Source organism: Galleria mellonella, unplaced genomic scaffold, assembly GCF_026898425.1.
Source record: "Galleria mellonella isolate WM207_F2 unplaced genomic scaffold, CSIRO_AGI_GalMel_v1 utg905, whole genome shotgun sequence".
Classification (NCBI taxonomy): Eukaryota; Metazoa; Arthropoda; class Insecta; order Lepidoptera; family Pyralidae; genus Galleria; species Galleria mellonella.
In genome coordinates this window covers 544,110-565,652 of record NW_026442174.1, presented here as the reverse complement: position 1 = coordinate 565,652, position 21,543 = coordinate 544,110, and the positions used below count along the sequence as shown (strand labels likewise).

At 34.9% G+C, this 21,543-nt stretch overlaps 1 protein-coding gene across 2 annotated transcripts; it reads left to right on the top strand.

Moving 5' to 3' along the window:
* The first annotated feature begins 122 nt into the window (after positions 1 to 122).
* Positions 123 to 21,479, top strand: LOC113513266 (lon protease homolog, mitochondrial). 2 transcript variants are annotated; one of them, XM_052902430.1, is made up of 14 exons: positions 123 to 658; positions 1,298 to 1,559; positions 3,698 to 3,929; positions 5,088 to 5,217; positions 8,663 to 8,803; positions 10,177 to 10,340; positions 13,344 to 13,573; positions 14,115 to 14,307; positions 14,727 to 14,914; positions 15,711 to 15,886; positions 16,903 to 17,068; positions 17,731 to 17,917; positions 18,651 to 18,840; positions 19,486 to 21,479. In XM_052902430.1, the coding sequence occupies exons 1-14, from the start codon at positions 248 to 250 to the stop codon at positions 19,639 to 19,641; spliced, it is 2,826 nt and encodes a 941-aa protein (XP_052758390.1). In that variant the 5' UTR covers positions 123 to 247; the 3' UTR covers positions 19,642 to 21,479. The 2 variants fall into 2 exon arrangements, with proteins under 2 accessions (XP_052758390.1, XP_052758389.1); XM_052902429.1 differs by having other exon boundaries at positions 3,644 to 3,929.
* The last annotated feature ends 64 nt before the right edge of the window (positions 21,480 to 21,543 follow it).

Sequence of the window (21,543 nt, the reverse complement as noted above, 5' to 3'; positions counted from 1 at the left end):
CCTAGGATAGCGAACTTACTATCTACTCTTAATACGTTATATTTTAGTAGCACGTGTACGATGGGCTGCTACTGTCAAGTGTTGTTACAAAAGTCACAGTCACGTCAATAGGAAAACTTAAATATTCGCTACTGTCATTTGAATAATCTGGAAAAATAACCTATTTTTTTAATATTTTAAATAAAATAATTATTTTTAAATGAAACTCGTCTTGTTATATATTTAATAAATAGATTCATAAAATAAAATGCATACTGCCAGTCGTTTGGCTAGAAACTCTTTTTTGAGTGTTAAACTGAAGAATCTGTCTATAAGATTACCTCGCAACTTTACAAAAGTTGCATCACATAGTAAGCCGGTGGAAATTGATGGCAAAGTATTACGGTATGGTTATGGAATTTACGGGTTACGGAACAGTCGCAGTTGCTGCCATAGCGAGATTTATTTTCCTACATCGCGACAGGTAGCGAGTACGAGATTTTACTCTACAGGGAATAAAAATGATCCCCCGGAGGGTGATCCAGAGGGGAAAGATGATGCTCCTTTATTCTCAAGCCAGCTTCCGGCCACAGTTGCTGTGCCTGAAGTTTGGCCACAAGTTCCAGTTATTGCTATTAATAGAAATCCAGTGTTTCCAAGATTTATAAAATTAATTGAGGTACAAATATTTATTGAATTAAATTAATTTAGCTTCTTACAGTTGTCGAAATATAACAAATCACGATATACCGGAATTTTAAATCATTTATTTAATTTATTAGTTTTTTTTATGTTAGAATAAAACAACAGCTGATGTGATGGAACCCTTGAACATGGTACTGTCTATAGAAATTTAAACAGCTCTATGGATATTACAGAATACACCATTATGTTCATGGTACCTTTCATATGTTGCTATTCCTGCTGACTGTGACATTGTGCCTGAATTTCATTGAAATATTAAAAAATATAATATTTCAAATCATAGTCTTCAAAAATAAATTGCAATGATGCTACATCAATTAATTATGTAATTTGTATTTATATTAGTGTGCATTCATGTAAGGAATTATAAAAGTGAACTTTGATATTCTATGCTCTCTGCCTTCGTTATAAGCAACTTGTCATGAAAGTAGACATGAAATATGCATAAATTTTAAGCAAGTGTAAATATATTTTAAAAAATGTTTATTTTTTTATACAATTTTCAATCAAATTTTGTAAAGTTTTATTACTTAACTATTTTCTTATATTATTATATAGTATTTGTTTTATTTTCATAAAAGACAAATTATTTTGAAATGTTACTTATTTACAGATCAGTAATCCAGTTCTAATAGATCTAATCAGACGTAAAGTAAAATTAAATCAACCTTATGTTGGTATATTTTTACGTAAGAAAGAAGAAGACAAATCTGATGTAGTGTCCAGTTTGGATGAGTTGCATGATGTTGGAGTGTTTGCACAAATACATGAGATGCAGGATATGGACTATAAGCTGAGGCTGGTCGTGATGGCACACCGCAGGATCAAGATTACAGGCCAGTTTGTTGAGGAGGAGATAGAAACTGGTCCAGCAGGTAATATAATTTTAAGTGCTTGATAATAGATTGTAATAGATTGGACTATAATAGTATCTACTAGAGGTACACTTTGTGCAGAGTTGAATACATGGGTACATAGGCATATTTAAGAGGAAGAGAAAGTGGGTGGGTCATCCCTATCCTGGAATAGACTGATGCCCACCTCAGGGTCATGAGTAGAACTTTATGCTGTGAGCAAAACAAAAAAATAAGTGATTATACATACCTTTTTTTAAAAGTCTGACCCCCTGAAATATAGTCTTAAATATGAATACATGATCAGTGTTTTATCTATTTCAATTCTTTTGCCAAGCAGTTTATTGGTATCAGTAGCAAGTATGTTTATAGAAGCTTAAAACTTGGGTTTGTTCTGTTCAATTTGAGTAGTTTTTAAGTTCAATTCACATCTGTAAATGTGAGGGTAGACTAAAGAATCAATAAGATTTCCTAATCTAATCGATTGCCTAATCCAAGTATTATAAAAAAATGAAAAACCATTGTATGTTTGGATAATTGTGTTTATTTACATATATTTAGCTTTACATTTATTTTTTTCAATGTGCCACCTACCCATATATTTTTTAATTACTTCTAAAAAAGGTTCTTCAAAGGTTGTCTGGAAGAGATTGCTTAGCAATAAGACTGCCTTTTGTACTACACTATGCTTATTGAAAATCCTTCAAATTACTGTAATATTGGTGCAATAAATTGTTAAATAGATAAATAACTTTTTAGTCTTGCAATAGTTTTTTTTATTATGATACTTGGATTGACAAAAAAACTCATGGATAGACAATTTGCTTTTCATCATTCTTATCCATAGGTTAGCACTTTCCATGATATTTCTTGATTGTCATAGAAAGTGGTAAACTATGGACTTGAACCGCACCATGGTCACTACAGAACATACTGCAAGATCCATGTTATCCCTCACCCATTGGCATTGATAAGTTATTAACCACCATAGTCTGTAATTTCACTGCCATATCCCACCTTTAAAACGAAATTACAGCCACTTGAACATATTTCGCAGCATAAATATGAGTGGGGCAGATGTACCCATTCAAACGACTTCTGTCCAAAATCTCCCTCTGGTAGCTCAAAGTGAATTCCTGTTGGTGATGTATATTAAGTAAGCTAATATCCTCATGTTAATGGCCGAATTTTGTGCTCAGTAGTGGGAACTTAATGAATTGTTTAGAATTGTCAGTTATGTAATATCTCCTTACTATATTTTATTTACATAATACTTCTCTTTTGAAAATAATTTTTACAACTCTACATTTCATCAATATCTACTACTTAACATTTATAGAATAGTAGGGCGAAACAGTATACTCTGTTATGTCCATGGTACTGCTCATGTCTATAGGCGATGGTTACCACTTTCCATCAGGTGGGCCCTCAGCTTGTTTGCCACTCTAAGTTGTATAAAAAAGAAAGAATCTTTTAAATATATTTTTCTCTTTGTCATATAGAGAAATAATCATTAATTGAGTATATTGAGATTTAATCTTAAAATTGAACTGTTTAATTTTTTGATTTTATTGTATTTAAAATAAATAGGTTAGGTTTTTACTGTCTCCTGTAAAATTTTAACTTGGGAGATACTGTTAAATGTTAAACTGTCCCAAGTTTTCCACCTAGACCAGGGGTCGGTAACCTTCGGCTCGCGAGCCACATGCGGCTCGTTGGATGTGAAGCTGCAACTCTTTGGAGTTGAAGCCGTGGCTCTTTGAAGTTGAAGCTGTGGTTCTTTATGCAGATATTATTTATTAAACAAAAAAACTTAAAAATCATTCTGAATCACATAACGACGATTAGGCACCAAACTTTATTTATGTAAGTACTATTTATTGTTAGCAAGAAAAAAATTTGTGGCTCTTTATAAATTAAAATTTTGTAAATTGTAATTTTTTACTCTTCCGACTCAAAAGGTTGCCGACCCCTGACCTAGACCAAATATAGCTTATATTTGAAACGGCCTGAACAAACATGAGCTCTTAAATTTTACATACAGCTATTAAATTATTTATGCAATAATGAATCAGCTTCCTTTCTGAAATGTTTGCACATTTCAGAAATGAAGCTGAAGTTTCCCTTATTTAACGTGGAGTTTGACGTTACGCGTGAAGAGACAGATGCCGAGAGACGCCGACGGAAGTACCGTAATTCGAGGAAAAAGGTCGATCCACAGGCTGACAGTACCAAGGAGGCGCCCAAAAAACCTCCGCCAGACCAGGTCATGATGGTGAAAGTGGAGAACTTGACGCACCAAAAGTTCCAACAGACTGAAGAAGTGAAGGCGTTGACTCAAGAAGTCATCAAAACTATACGGGATATCATCAATTTGAATCCTCTATATAGGTATTATAATTTAGTTTTTTTTTTTTTATATTATATATAGTGAAATAGGAACTTATTTTTTTCTTCAATTCTTTATTCAAATCTTTATGACCATTTCTGCCAACCTCATGTAAAAGAGGCTTGTACTGTAGATGAAATTTATATCCAAACGACTGATATAATTTTGAGCTTTCTGTTATGAAAAAAAAAAACATAAAAATGAGTTTTCATATGATGGTATAACAGAAACGCCTTGTAAATTTTCAGTTTGCATCATTCGATATTATGCTTTTATAATGTATTCTTGGTGAATTTTGGAATATAACTCTCCTATTTCTTTAACATTGTTATTTGTTTCGTTATTCATTTTTAATTAATTTATAATTATCAATAATTAATAATAAAATATTTCAAAACAAAGAAGAATTACACTGAATTATTGTTTTATAAGTATATTCATTTTATTTCGTAAATGAAGCATAAATACATTTATGTTCCCATTTTTTTTTTTAATATTCCCGTCTTTCTTGTGTAATCTGGAAATAGAAGCTAAAAACAATAAAAAATTTATATTCTGGGAGTAAAAAAAAAAATTAAGAAATATTTTATAATAAAAGAATGAAATGAACATAATTTTATTGTATATTTTTCCGTTTCCTTTATGGTCTTCTGTAAATATAAACAATAATGTGTATGATAAAAAGCAACATGATTAAGAGTGTTGTTGAACACAGATAATATAAAAATAGACGCAAGGGAGCTGTAGCACTTAAGTTTCAGAAATATTTTTGCATAATCTGTTTGAAAATAAAATAACACGTCTACTTAGCACATTGTTTTATGGCGAACTAAAAACTACATTCCTTTTTTACTAATATTTATATTATAAAACATTAAATGACGGCGTGTAGTATGTTTGTGTACGTGAAGTATGGATGAAAGGTATGTTTAAATGGATTAATGTGTGCATTGTATGTTAGGATAATGTATATTTCTATATTTAACTTTATCAACAATATACCATAAATAGTTGCAGAATTATTGTCTATGTGGTGAACCTAACATTCGACTTAACGTTCTATTTTCAAATGAGATTTTCACGTAACATTTAACTTTTTAAATATGTGTGTAATTTCAACTTTGTAAATGAGGATGAATAAACTATTTGTTCACCTGCAGGGAGTCCCTTCACCACATGTTGGCTCAGGGCCAGCGCGTGGTCGACAATCCTGTGTACCTGAGCGACCTCGGGGCCGCGCTCACTGGCGCCGACACCGCCGAACTGCAAGCCGTACTTGAAGAAATGGATGTAAGTTATATTAATCTTTAAATATAAATGTTTATATTTTAATAGCGACTCGCCCCGGCTTCGCACGGGTGCAATGTCGCAACGCTATGTCCCTGCATTTTAAATCTGTAATATCTTCGGAAATAATCATTTAAATTACATGCTGTAAAGGGCCATATTGATCTATATTAAATGGACAATGTATTTAAGGTACTTAATACGATAAAAATTAATGCTGTATTTCTTAAAATCACTTCGTAAATAAGCCATTTTTCTCGTAAAATGTAAAGGTTAAAAAATGGTTATTGTGAGTTCTCCTTAAGAGATAGACATATACTATCACGGATTTTTTTATTGACCTTTTTAAGGTGTACAATACTGTAGTACATTATTTTGATTTATCTCGTGAGGCCAGCGTTTACAATGTAAGCGCAAAAAATGTGTTTATTTACGACATCACATTAGAAATTTCTAAATTTATTTTTATTTATTTATTTATTTATTCTTTATTGTACACAAAAAAAATATTACATATAATATATATAAAATAAAGGTGTACAATAGGCGAGCTTAACTCTGTAAGAGTTCTCTTCCAGCAAACCCTGAGTGGAAAGGAGCATTAATTATTTATTAGCGGGCAGTATGCGTACAATAATAGAAGGAAACATTATTGATGTTTCTATTAAAACATATGAAATATGTTGACTACATAAATAACTCATACAATTAAAATCAAAATAAATACATATCTGTATACATATACATATATACATAGACATAAAATATCTCTTTACATACAAAAAAATAGGTACATATACATACATAGACATAATAAGTTTATGAGGACAGAAGATGCTCTTTTAATCTGCTCTTGAATATATTCAGCGATTGACTTTCACGAATATGCAGTGGAAGAGAGTTCCATAGTCTAGCCGCATGAACCGTAAATGATCCACTATAGCATGAGGAGGTATGAGGAGGGATTTTAAGAATAAGGGATTTACTCGACCTACTGGACATGCCAGTGGGGTCAAGGAAAGTGAAACGTTCACAAAGATAAGATGGAGAGGAAGAATTATACAGTACAGAATACAGGAAAGATAAAAGATGAAAATCACGACGTTGACGAATTGGGAGCCATTTTAATATGCTTCTGTAAGAGGAGACATGATCGTATTTTCTAAGTCCATAAATAAAACGTATGCATAAATTCTGTAGCCGCTCCAACCTATTTAATTGTTCCTCTGTGACATCTAGATAACATACGTCAGCATAATCTAGAAGAGGTAGTAATAAAGCTTGGGCGAGTGTGATTTTCGTTTCAATGGGCAAAAATTTCTGAAAACGTTTGAGCGAGTGAAAAGAAAAGTATAGTTTCCTACTTACTCCATTGATATGCTCACCCCAGGATAAATTACTGTCGAACATGATTCCAAGATTTTTGGCACTTCTAGCATACGGAATTGGAGATTGCTCATAGAAAATAGAAGGTAAAACATCAATATCAAGAGCACTATATCTCCGATGCCCCCCGATTATTAATGCCTGAGATTTACGGGGGTTGACTAGAAGTCCGTAGGATTTTGCCCAATGGGATATTTTATTTAAATCATGGTTTATATGATCAATAGCCTCAGAGATGTCACAGAGTTCAAAGTGTTGGTATAGTTGCAAATCGTCTGCATAGAGATGGTAGGGAGAAGAAATTACTTGAGTAATAGCATTAATAAATACTGAGAAAAGAAGCGGGGAGAGAACGCCGCCTTGTGGGACTCCAGATGCAACCTCACACCAATCTGAGTATACCTCATCATAGCGTACGCATTGCAATCGGCCCCGAAGATATGAATCTAACCAATTGATTACAGGTGGAGATATGTTAAGAGATGAAAGGATACTTAAAAGAATGTCATAGTCAACAGAATTAAAGGCACTGCTGAAGTCCAATAGAACAAGGAGTGTCAGGGAGTGGTTGTCCATAGCCCAGCGTATATCATCAGTTACTTTGACAAGTGCACTAACTATATACGGAAACCAGATTGATAAGGACTCAGCAAGTTATGGCCAGACAAATAAACGGATAGTTGCTTGTGCACAATGTGCTCCAATACTTTAGATAAGGTGGGAAGTATTGAGATAGGTCTCAGGTCAGAAATAGATGTGGGATTGGATGTTTTAGGGATAGGAATAATGTGTGCTTTCTTCCATAGCTCGGGAAAAGAGCATGTGTCTAAAGAAAAATTAATTATATGAGTAATTATTGACAATAGTTCATCAACAATGGGTCGTATCATTAGAATGCTCACACCGTCTGCACCCGAAGCTTTGGAAGAGATATTGAGGAGACATTTCTTAACATCACACTCTGTATATATATATATATATATATATATATATATATATATATATATTATTGTCTATATATATATATATGTTTGTTGATGTCATTGGGATTAAAATTGTTAGAGATCTCTCCAGTAGACTTACCAATGCCGAGTGATTTAAGAAATTTCCACAAATTTTCCGGGTTGTGGTCAATTACTGAATTATGTATATAGCGACGTTTAGAATCCCTACACATTCTAGTGCAGCGATTGCGTAATCTCCTATAAGTAGTCAGGTTATCCTCCGTTGGTGATATGCGATAGCGTCTCTTGGCTTTATCTCGTTTAGACATTAAACACTTGATACGTTTGTCAAGCCAAGGTGCAGGAAGATGTTTAATCTTGACTCTTTTAAGGGGAGCATGAGAATCATATAGTCTGTTTAAGACACTATTAAATTTACTGACTTTGTCATTTATGTCAGAATATTCTAAAATTGGATTCCAGTCAACTTTATTAGCATCTGAACGCAGTTGTTCCAAGTCAATCTTGTTGTAGCTTCTAAGAAGTACATATTTGGAAGAAGGTTTAGGTGTACGCACACGATACGATACATAGATTAAATCATGATAAGAAAAAGGAGCAGTTATTTGTCCAGAGGTATTAACATTATCAGGATTGTTTACAATAATTAGGTCGAGAAGTGATGGGGAGCTGTGATTGATGGGATTTTAAATTAAATAAAATGAGGAGCCACAAATTTTTACTGTGCGTATACCAACTACCCGCGAAAGAAAAATTTATCAGTGTTTCTCTGCAATATTATGCATGTATTATACATATAAACCTTCCTCTCGAATCACTATATCTATTAAAAAAAACCGCTTCAAAATCCGTTGCGTAGTTTTAAAGATTTAAGCATACATAGGGACGGACAGACAGCGACAGCGACATTGTTTTATACTATGTAGTGATGATTATTTATACTGCCAAATTGGTAATCTCCAAGTACTGTTTTTGTATAGTTACCTAATATAACTAAAATAATTATTATAGCTTCTACAAAGTTTAAAGCTGTTTTTTTCTGCGAGAAAAATATAAAAATATATTTACAATGTTTATTACATGGTGTATAATTACAGATACCAAAAAGACTGATGATGTCACTCTCTCTGCTGAAGAAAGAGTATGAACTATCGAAACTACAGCAGAAGATAGGTAAGGAAGTGGAGGAGAAAGTGAAGCAGCAACATCGAAAATATATACTACATGAACAGCTCAAAGTAAGCACCTCAACATGCATATATTAGAATTGATAAACACGTTAATGGGTAAATTATAACATATATATATATATATATATATATATATAGTAAGGTGCAAAACTGAGTCAGTACTTTACATTTCCATAAAAAGTAGCGTAAAAAATGTAGGATTAATTATTAAATAATAAACGAATTATGGTATTAAAAACTACATTTATTTATTACTTTAATTAATTATTGTATATATATATGTATGTATGTATGTATGTATATAAATAAATAAATATATGTATATAGAAGAAAATATTGACGTACGTAACTCTCGTATGTTTAAATTCAAAATTAACTTATGCACTTTTTCTTAGTGCACACCAACATTGTACAAGGCAGTCGGTAATGCTTCTAAATTCGTCCATTTTGTATGTCTGGTCAACCAGTTGATATCACAGTTTTATTAAATAGAATTCTATTTAACCTGATTTAAAAAAAAAAAAAACAAAAGATTCACGTAATATCTGAAATTATCATCATCATATCAGCTATTAACTATCCAGCGATGAAGATAGGCCTCCACCATAAGGTAGGCGGCTTGATACCCACAGGGTTTTAGTAATGTTTTAAAAGGGACACTGCTGCCCATCACTCGACCATTAAGTTCTATTAGTCGCCTCTTAAGAAAATCACGGGAAAGGAAGGAAAATTATCTGCAATGATTCTATATAATTAAATTGCATGTTGATCTGTTTAATTTAGGCACATGGTCTCTTTACCAAATTATATTATTTTAGCAATGTACTGGTGCTTTCTCTAATGCCCCTTAGACTGACAACAACTCCATGGATATGTTATCACTGCACATTACATGAGGTAGAACGAGACAGCAATCTCTGGTATCCTGTTTCTTTTTTTTTTATGAAACTTAGAAAGGTAGACAAGCTGACGGCTCACCTGATAAAAAGTGGTAACCGTCGCCTATATACATGAGCAGTATCATGGACATAACAGAGTTTACTGTTTCACTCACACATTGCCATTCCTGAGGACTTGGGTGTTATTCCTCTGTACCCTGTAAATTCACTGCCATACCCCACCCTTCAAACGGAAATACAGCCATGCAAACACAACTGCTTTACGGTAGAAACACGAATGCGACAGAGGTGTCCAAGCAAACGACTTTTTTTTTTTTTACAAACTTTCCTTCTGGGAGGTAGAACGAGAAAGCTATCTCTGGCATCGTGTTCCTTTTCATGCGTATGCTAACGGTAACATATCTATCAACAGATTCTTTTGTCAATTGTCCAGGAATGAACCTAGAATCACTATAGTTGATTCTGATTTGATGATGGTATTAATATAGTGATGTGCCCGTTTCATTCAGTATATATGAACAGGTTATTAAGAAGGAGCTAGGCCTAGAGAAGGACGACAAGGACGCGATAGGGGACAAGTTCCGCGAGCGTCTCGCTGACAAGACCGTCCCACAAGCGGTGCAGACCGTCATCGACGAGGAGCTCAACAAGTTGAACTTCTTGGAGAGCCACAGCTCCGAGTTCAAGTTAGTGTCACGCCATTGTCATTATTAACACTGGCCATTTATATTTTAATCACAATTAAGTGGAAAGTGTGTTGATATATAGATATATAATTTATTTGCATCACTTACTTATTAGCACACAAATAACATTAGCTATTGAATTATTGAATGAATAAATGAGTATATTTGTATTGTACAGTATAGGGGAAAAAAAAAGACAACAAATATAACGATACAGTTGTATAAGTACAGTGAGGCGGTCTTATTGCTGAGAGCAATCTTTTCAAGACAACCTTAGGGTAATGGACTAATTTTTGTACAAGTAGGTATTGTATAATGAAGAAAATTAACAGAATAAAACAGTATAATAAATAATAGTCAAATAAAAAATAATAATAATAAAGTGATTACCTATATATAATATATAATCCCACACACGTTAAATATGTACCTAATACTAGACATATAGATAATTATACTATTGGTACATATTTAAAAAGAAATAAAACAAAACGTAGACAGAAAAAAAAAAACAAAAAGAAAGTAAATTAACGAGATTATACAATTTCTCGTGGATACGGCACAGTAACACAAAATGGTCACAAAGGTTGAGGCAAATCCCTATCTAACAACATTGGGTCTTGTATTTTAAATCTATGTGAATGTGAGAAAGACTCTGTTTTCCGCGCTTAGCCTCTCATTTGGGCCGTTGTGCGTATGAGTTGTGGCTAGTACAGCCAACCTAGCTCCGCCCAGATGCGCAGAAGCTTCCTGGGTTCTTCACAGGCCTCACGGAGCGACCTCACCGTTCCTAGGATTTCTAAACGTTGATGGGCCACAGCCTCACATTCCAGGATTACGTGAGCAGCCGTTTCTTCAGTGTCGAAACTTTTAAATCTTAAATATATTTTAAATCTAATAATGTATGAACTATTTAGAAAGATTATTTATTGTGAATAATATTCCTCATGACAGTAATTAGAATTAATACACTGGCGGGGCACCAGTGAGGGATGATAGATGAGTATGAAAATGCAGGTCAGTTAGTTATGCCATCATGATGAATACACTTGGAATTCAGCACGATGGTTTCCAGGGGGGACCACGTGGAGGTCGACCTAAGTGTATTGCTAGCAATGCGACTGGTAGTTTGCATTACTAACAATCCCTTTCCCCCCGAATTTGATGTACTGTCCCAGATTTGCCACTTTCGTCATACAAAAATTTTTTTTTATGGAACTTAGAATATATAACAATATTTTGAAGTCCATACGTTTATTTATTTATTTATTTTGTGATACATAGGTAACAATGGATGGTAAAACAATATAAGTCCTCTATGATCAACCCCATCTATCGAGGTATACAAATTTACAATTACATAAGAAAAAAATTATATTATATAAAAAGGAAAATCAGCAATGTCACATTTATAGTAAAAAATATAATTATGGAACTTTATTACATTTATCTTCAAGGAAATCGTCAATTGAATAGTATGTTCTGTTTACTAGGTATTCGTACAGTTTAGTTTTATATTTTTTATGTCATCTATGTCTGTGAGGGATTTAGGTAATTTATTATATATTCTAGGTGCCATCCCTAAGACACTTTTAGTAAATAATGTCAATCTATGTTGTTTTGAAATGATTTTGTGGTGTTGTCTATTATTTTTTTAATAATAATAATAATAATAATAACTCGCCCCTCATACATGACACGGAGAACATCTACTGTTTCTTCTTCTAGTATGCTAGATGGTGTTGTGCGAGATGTCATTACAAACTATGAGCTTGCACCCACCTCTGGTCTTAACCGAACGCGCAGGCGATGGACACCTGAAATGAATATTTTTATACTGCGCACTTATCTACAACTAACAACATTACACACCGACACCAAGAATTATCTTGAACCTTTACACTTAAAATTCATACATCTACAGGTTAACATAATATTACAAACAGATTACCAGACAAATTACATTTATACAAAAAACATAGCACACAGTTATGCACTTGGCTTAGGCCCGTGTACACCTGTAAAACCGGTTTTAAGCCGAGATATCGTAAATTTAAATTAAAAAATAATAATAATAATAAAATTTATTGCCATTCTTCACAAATTATAATGTACATATATTAATTAATCAATATATTGTCCATTAATCGTATGCGCCTGGCAATAGGTACAAACTCAGCTTTTGCTGGACTGATGTTCGTTCAGCGCTGATTTTTAGTTTGCACCTACACGGGGCACCGTTTCATTATCAAATATTTATATATATTGATGTAGATATTACATAAAAAATAAAAGAGAACAATACAAAAACTAAAATAAACAAGTATAAAAACAATGAATAAAAGAAAAAAAAATATAATAGAACAAGAATTAATTTGGTATAAATCATTTTTAATTTGTTATATTTATTTAAATTATTTTTAACAAATAACGCCAGCTCAAAAATGTATAACGCAGGTAATGTCAATATGTTGTGTTTTTTGAATAGAGGCTTACAGCTGTCTACCGATTTAATATTGCAAGCTGCCCTTAGACATCTCTTTTGAGCTTTAAAAGCAAGGTTTCGGTCAGTAGAATTGCCCCAGAAAATTATACCATAGCGTATTGTTGAGGTTACATAAGCATGGTAAGCCAGTAGTACTGTATTTTGGTTAACTTCTTTATTTAGTTTATATAGTACAATTGCGTACTGACTTAATTCGCTACATATTTTGTTAATGTGTATTTTCCACGTCATTTTATTATCTATCCACAGTCCCAGAAATTTTGTCGTGTTCGTTTCATCTATTTTTTGTCCGGCATATTGAATTTCAAGTTTATTACGTTCTATTCTTTGTTCAAATGTCATAATTTTAGTTTTTCCTATATTAATTTTTAAATTATTGTCAACCAACCATTGTATAATATCTTTTATAGTGTTGTTTATTTCCGATTCAAACGTTAAATTATTAAATTATATAATACAAAACGTTAAATTATATAATTTCATTCTCTACAATGCAGTGTGACACGATGCTACCTGGACTGGCTGACTTCCCTTCCATGGGGCATCACATCTGAAGAGAACCTGAAGTTGGAAGATGCACAGGTTATCCTCGATGAAGACCATTACGGTATGGAGGACATCAAGAAGCGGATCCTCGAGTTCATAGCCGTGTCGCAGTTAAAGGGCAGCACCCAGGGCAAGATTCTTTGCTTCCATGGTCCACCTGGTGTGGGCAAGACTAGTATAGGTTAGTATCGTATAAATATTTTATAGAATTAATATAAATATCTTATTATGCATATTACAATATATATGATGATGGAATTATAACCCTGTCTGCGTAATCAGTATATGTTGGCATGGCACTAGTGATAGTGAGTGAGAATGAAGTCAATTGGTCCATCGTGACGAATACAACAGGAATTAACCACGATGGTTTCAAGGCGGACCCGCGTGGAGGTCGACCTGATAGGCATATTGCTAGTAATGGGCTCTTGCCCCCCATTCATCATATCTGCCGTTAATAGTTCACTGCTGAACATAGGCCTCCCCCATAAGGGAATGTTTTGTCAGTGGTTGCCACGCTTGGCAAGTGGGTTGGCAATTGAGTTAGGCTTTGGTGATGTTTTAAGAGATTCTGCTGCCCATCCATGTATCATTAAGTTTCCTTAGTCGCCTTTTACGACATCCCCAAGAATGGAATGGCCTAGTGTGGTGGCCTAATCTATCCCAGGACCACATATTTTATGTGTTTTTTTTTAATCGCTAATCTTTGTTTTCCTGTGCAGCACGGTCGATCGCGCGAGCTCTGAATCGCCAGTACTTCCGGTTCTCGGTGGGCGGCATGACGGACGTGGCAGAGATCAAGGGTCACCGCCGTACATACGTGGGCGCCATGCCCGGCAAGCTGGTGCAGTGTCTCAAGAAGACCGCCACCGAGAACCCGCTCGTGCTCATCGACGAGGTCGACAAAATTGGCAAGTCAGTCCGCTTGTTACTACTGCCATAGTTCGCGTGACTCCGTCGCCCTCTGGTGGCCGAAGTACAAAGGCCTCAGTTGTTAATTTTATTTCGTACTTCAGAGGGCGCGTAAACTACTTGAAAGGGATTATAATGTTTCAACTGACTTCAAAAAGAAAGTGGGTCTTATTTGGTTGTTTTTTTTTTCTATGTTTGTTACCTTAAAAATTCTTTTTTATCTGATAGGATATGCTTGCAGATGATTCCCGTAGAAATTTTATCAAAGCTAGTTCAGTTGTTAAGTTTTTAAATCAATTGGTTTTACCGTAATTGAAGTCGGTTTTTTTTTTCTGATACACAATCTTAAATTATAACTATTCTGAAGTAAATACGATAGGTCTAAAGTGGCTTCAAACTAGGTTTTGATTTTTTTCTTTCAGAGGTGTCCATGGTGACCCATCGTCAGCGCTACTAGAGCTTCTCGACCCTGAGCAAAACGCCAACTTCTTGGACCACTACCTGGACGTGCCTGTGGACCTCTCCAAGGTGCTGTTCATTTGCACAGCAAATGTAGTTGACCTTATACCTGAACCGCTCCGGGACAGGATGGAGCTGATCGATATGTCTGGTGAGGCTTACACTCTTATATTTGACTACAGAAACATTATGGATACTACTTTATCAGGGCAATAATAAAGAAACATGACAACACATAATTCTTAATAATTATAAACAATATACCTGCAAATTTGTAAAATTAACAATAGCTATTAGCATATCACGCTTTAACTGTCCATTGCTGAATATAAGTCTCCCCCTTGGGCGGTTTTGCCAATAGTTGCCATGTTTGGGAGGCGGATTGGCAGTTAGGCTTTAGATATGTTTTAAGAGGGATGCTGCTTCCTATCCCTCGGCTTCCCTTAGTCGCCTCTTATGATACCTACGGGAAAGGAAGGGATGGCCCATTCTTTTTTTTTATACAACTTAGAATGGCAAACAAGCTGACGGAAAGTGGTAACCGTCGCCTATAGACATGAGCAGTACCATGGGCATAATAGAGTATACTGTTTCGCCCATGATACCCCCCATGCGTTGCCATTCCTGAGGAATCAGATGTTATTCCTCTGTACCCTGTAAATTCACGCCATATCTTACCCTTCAAACCGAAACACAGCCATGCAAACACAACTGCTTTACGGTTGAAACACGAGTGGGACAGAGGTACCCAAGCAAACGACTTTTGTACAAAGTCTCCCTCTGGAAAATTCTAAGCCGGGACCGACACGGCAAATAATAAAATATCCCCTTTGGAAAATGTACTTCATATCCTGAGGAGTTAAAAAATATTACTTCTAAGAATATCATAAAATTCTTGTCACTGACAGGAATAAGTAGCGGATACTCTAACTGTCATTGTCCTGTAGGTTACGTGGCGGAGGAGAAGTTGGCGATAGCACAGCAGTACCTGGTGCCCACCGCTCGCACCAACTGTGGCCTCACTGCCGAGCAGTTGGATCTCACTGCCGAGTCGCTGCACACACTCATACGTTCCTACTGCCGGGAGTCGGGCGTTAGGAACTTGCAGAAGCATATCGAAAAGGTAATTTTAACATCTCACCCCCCCCTCAATTATAAAAACTAAAACTCACAAACAAATATAGCTGTTACAATGTTTTCGCTCACTTTATTTACTTACTTTATTAAATTGAGAATTAAAGAAGCAAAGATTTGAGAATTAAATTAGAAAGAAGAAACAAATCACTTTTATAGCGAAAATAGGTTTATAAGATGCTGTATTGTATTGTAAAATTATTATTGTACATTACATTGGACATAATAAAATGATTTAGTATACAATGGTCGATTTATCACAGAGTGTTCTCTTACAGTCAATTTTTGAGAAGCTGAAATAAAACTATAGAACGTTTGAGGGTAAAAATTGTACAGATAAAATGGTGGTATCATGGTGACACAGTATACTTAGTTATGTCTATGGTATTTTTTTTTATGGGTGAAAATGGTATGGTAACCCCGCTTGCGCTAACGGGATACGCTGGCGGAGTTATGTCTATGGTATTACTGTTCAGACGAGGTTAGACTGGGCGACAGATGCTACTTTCCATTAGGTGGGCTGTCTGCTTATTTGTCGTTCTAAGTTGCATAAAAAAAGTTAATAATAAAAGATTTTCATACTTAATTTTATTATTTTAATATCTATTTAAAATTAAATAGATCTTTTTTGACATTTTTATAAATAAACAAAATAACGTTTGTAGGATCAGTTAGTAATATATAATATAGTATTTTCATTGAAAAAACAATTCGGTTGATTTACGTGTATTTACTTCGAGAATTCTCTACTAGTTTTGTGATCATCCTGGTTTGATTGGTGGGCTGAGCCTTAGTTAAATTATAGCCAGCTCATCATTATGCTAACTTATTCAGCATACTTTATTATTCATATTAGATTCAATTAACAGTCGTTTTAAAACTAAAACTTATTTTGATGCATGGTATGGTTTTGTCTCTTACGAATTCAGCAAAGTAAAACACAAAACAATAGTTGAAATCTTTTGATTATTTGACATTTTTTTAATATAAAAAGTATGGTTGTAGATCGCGCGTAAAGTGGCATACAAGATAGTGAAGAAAGAGATGGAGCAGGTGACAGTGACGGATGCCAACTTGAGCGAGCTGGTGGGCAAGCCGACGTTCAAGCACGACCGCATGTACGAGGACACGCCGCCTGGAGTTGTCATGGGGCTCGCCTGGACCGCTATGGGTCTGTACATCACACACACACTATCGTTCGTCGTGGTTTTTTTTTGATGGGTGAAAATGGTATGGTAACCCCGCCTGCGCTAACGGTATACGCTGGCGGAGCACCAGTGAAGGGTGATAGATGAGAATGAAAACAGGCCAGTTAGCCCATCATGATAAATTCATCAGGAATTAACCATGACAGTTTCCAGGGAGAACAGCGAGGAGGTCGACCTAGTTGGGTATATTGCTAGCAATGGGATTCTCAGTCTCCATTACTAACAATCCCTTTCCCCCGAGTTCGTCATGGTTTTACGCGGCGCTTGCGGAATCACATATAGAGACAGTTGCTTCTGAACTTCAATACTCGCTAGTGCCGCATATAAATTGAATGTTTAAAAGAGAATTAATACATGAATGAAAGGAAACTTATTGTTCTCTTCAAAGAATTATAGAGTTTGTTATTTTATATTAAAGATATGATTTTTTTAAATTGTTTCAAAAACATTTTTATAACAAAAATGTGGCTAAAATCAATGAAATTGATATTTGACTAAAGTGGTTCCAAGATATTACGCAGTATGGATGCAAATCATCTTGGTTTTCAGGAATGCAACATATTTTTTTTTCTCTATCAGTTCTTCTTTTTCTATTGCAATTTATACAACGAAATATGGCACCCAGGTGGCAGTACACTATATATCGAGACGGCCCTCCGGAACACGCAGCGGGACGACAAGTCGCTGTCTGGCTCGCTGGAACTGACGGGTCACCTGGGCGACGTGATGAAGGAGTCCGCCCGGATCGCGCTCACCGTCGCCAGGAACTACCTCACCAGTCATCATTCGGACAACGACTTCCTCAACACCAGGTCAGTGCATTTCCAATTAGTGGAAGAAAGAGAATACTTGTAATGATAATAGGTAATAGTACCCCATTGCTAGCATTATACTTTGTCAGATGAAGCTTTTAATCGGATTAGAATATATATCTCCGACTAGTATGGGTGATGTTGAAATTGGTGATGACCTTTTTCTTCACCATCAGGGTTTGGAGCAACGTTTCCCAACCTTTTTTGTGCCATGCCCCACTTGAACATTTCTTAAACTTTTATGCCCCCATACACAATTTTTCCCGACAAAGTTTACTTGACGACTCTTATCGCCCAGTTGATATTTTGGTAATGTCAAATGAAATTATACCTAATAAATATTTACAGCATATTTTTTTATTTACTTTTTTTTTGTTAAATTTGGCACCGATATCTATTCGTAGCATTGCATTTAAACGCATTTAAAGGTTAAAATCGCTTCGAATCCATTTTTTAATTGACCCCCCCCCCCCTTAACTGTCAAATTGCCCTCTGTGGGGCGTGGGCCCCACGTTGGGAAACACCGGTCTAGAGAAATCCAATATATAAATACCAAAGGGGTTCCGATATTGCCCATCCCTACTGGATATCGATAAGAGATAATAGCCATCAATAAGATAGCGTCAACGCCAGCGTAAATCGATAGTGAAATAGTAGATTTTTTTAAATGGAATTATAACTTTGCTTAGGCATTAACCATTCCATTTTCAAATACCTCTGATGTGGTCCGCAGCCACCTGCACCTGCACGTGCCGGAGGGCGCGACGCCGAAGGACGGCCCGTCGGCCGGCGTGACCATCGCCACCGCGCTGCTGTCGCTGGCGCTGCGGCGGCCCACGCGCCGCGACCTGGCCATGACGGGCGAGCTGTCGCTCACTGGCCGCGTGTTGCCCGTCGGCGGCATCAAGGAGAAGATCATCGCGGTCAGTAGCGTGCACCACACTGCACATTTCACACAGCAGCATTACTAATTCAAAATTTGTCTATGGCCAGATATACGAGAAAGACAGCGATATGCCCAGATCTCTCTGCTGTTAAAACAGTTGTGTGCTATATTTTGATTTCACGAGTGAAATATGGCGAAGTTACAGCGTATGGTAATATAACGCCGTAGTTATTACGAATGGTAACGCATTATGAGTATCATGGGGATTATGTCTATAGATAATAGTTACCATTCTTCGATAAATGGGTATTCAACTTTTATGCCATTCTATATTACTAAATAATTTAAAAAAACTACCTACTGCGCTTTTTAAATAACCCTTTGGTATGGGGGGGGGGGAGGGTTGTTAGTGGAGTCTAACAACTCCATTGCTAACAATATACCCACCCCTTCAGGTTGACCACAACGCAGTTCCTCTGGAAACTATTATGGTTAATTCATGTAAAATATGATGGGCTAACTGAACTGCCTTTATCCTCACCTGTCATTCCTCATGCTTCGCTAGTGTACACCGATAACGAAGGCAGGGTTACCATTACATTTTTACCCATTTAAAAAAAAACGTTTAGTCAACAATATCTCAGTTCTAATCATGGCAAGTGACACATGCTTTTTTTTTCAGGCGAAACGAGTGGGTATAAACTGCGTGATATTGCCGGAGGAGAACCGACGCGACTTCGACGACCTGCCATCCTTTATAAAGGAGAATATCGACATACACTTCGTGAATGTGTACGACGACGTGTTCAAAATCGCCTTCGACCAACAGCAGGTTTAGTTTCATGCAAATTTAGACTCTATTGTATTGTAGTTAGTCACAGTTCAGAGTATCGAATGTTTGTTCAGCCATGAGTCGTCTAAAGTTGTTAGTATGTAAATTAGATTGTATTTATTATGTAGATATTGACGATAATTATGTAGTGCGTTTGTTTTCCCTGTGGGTGTGTCATTTGTGCATCAATTTAGCCCAAAAGAGTGGGGGTACAATTCATAACCTTAACTAAGTGAGCAGATATTTTATTTAAATTGTCTTAAAAACATGTTGTAAATTTTGATTCAAAAATAGTCTTGTAAAATGTTACATTTTTAAATGCTTTTAAGGTTGAAAACCAAATATGCTGTATAATGTTGGATAAAATTGGCAAAGTCATTATCAAATTTCTACAAAAGACTTAAAATTGAACATGCAATGGAGCGGAAATAATAAATTGTTCGTGTAAATCTAAAATTATTCCTAAATGACTGCTGTGTTTGGTTTGGAATTTTGTATGTTTCCTTAAATATATCGAATTTTTCAAATCGGACAACTTACAGTCATGCATTTTAAAAATCTTAGTCGTATGATAGAATGTAAATAATAGTAATTAAGTTAGATTTAGTTTAACCTTAAATTGTTGCTTTAGTTTGTAAGAAAGTTGTTATATGAGTGTAAATTTTCATTTATATATTTTTTTTATAATAATAACTGCCGCTATTAAATAATAAATTACATTTACTTAGATCTACTAGCCACCGAACTAGGCCGAGCCTGTATCTCTGTGGATAGTTAAATAACTTCCTTTGACTTAAATATTTATAAAAGACATTACAATATCTAATATAAACACACTTAAATTTGCAATGTCCAAGATAATTTTGGTGTAACATAGTTAAATGTGGGCAGTATCATATTATATTAAAGTTGGATTATTAAAGTAAATATTTTTTTATATTATGTAGTTTATAATTTCACATTTATATGAATAAGTATCCCTACAGAGTTCAAGCTGTGTACAAGTGTTTTGCTGACAGTCCTCGCGTTCACACTGGAACAAAGGTGGTGTAAACTAATTCTTATTACATTACTGCATCGAGTATGTACAATATTGCGGACCGCGTGTATGCAGATTAGGTTCTGTAGGGTTACTTATCTATGTGTTCATGTCCCCTATCTATGAATATATGAATTAATAGATGAATTTAAAGTTATTAGACATTGCTTCTGAAGGAAATATTGCTGTTTGAATAATATAAATATTATTTTTAAAACAAATTAAACCAAATCCTTTTTATTATTACACTAAATACATTTATTACCCTTAGCTTCGTTTAAAGGACAAGTCAAAGCCCATTTTCTTTCACTGTAGTTAACTTTTTCCTTTCTTACTTTATTTCTTTTTTAATTTTACTAGATTCGTTATATATATGTAGTATATATTGTTATAATAGGTAGTTTAATAAATAATATGTATTGTACGTAAAAATTATTAATTCACTCTTGCGCCACCTACCCACTTCTATGTGTTCTCCTTTAACCAAAAGTTGTCTTTAAGAGATTGTCCTAGCGATAACACCCGATGTACCTTTATGCATATATTTTAATCTGTACTTTATGCTACTGTATTTCAATTGTTTATATGTCATTATTTTTGTTTCGGGTGCAATAAACAGTTAAATAAATAAATAATAGTAGAGATTAAAACAATGCATACCACAAATGTTATGTCCTCCGCGGCCTAGACGTACGATCAGGTTCGATTCCTGGTTAAGGCAATTTAGTAAATATTTTTAAGTTTGGACGTTTGTGTGAGTCACCATCAGATACTTGATGGCTGGTTACTTATATGGAATTTAATTTTATAATAATAATGTTTATAATTTTATGACACAATTTATTGTTACATTATAATGAATTATGATT

Bases quoted from the DNA above. Each gene is read 5' to 3' on its own strand.
- LOC113513266 (XM_052902429.1), top strand. From the start codon at position 248: ATGCATACTGCCAGTCGTTTGGCTAGAAACTCTTTTTTGAGTGTTAAA. The intron at 8,804-10,176 runs GTAAGCACCTCA...ATATATGAACAG, and splicing joins TACTACATGAACAGCTCAAA to GTTATTAAGAAGGAGCTAGG. The intron at 17,069-17,730 runs GTCTGTACATCA...TATGGCACCCAG, and splicing joins GCTCGCCTGGACCGCTATGG to GTGGCAGTACACTATATATC.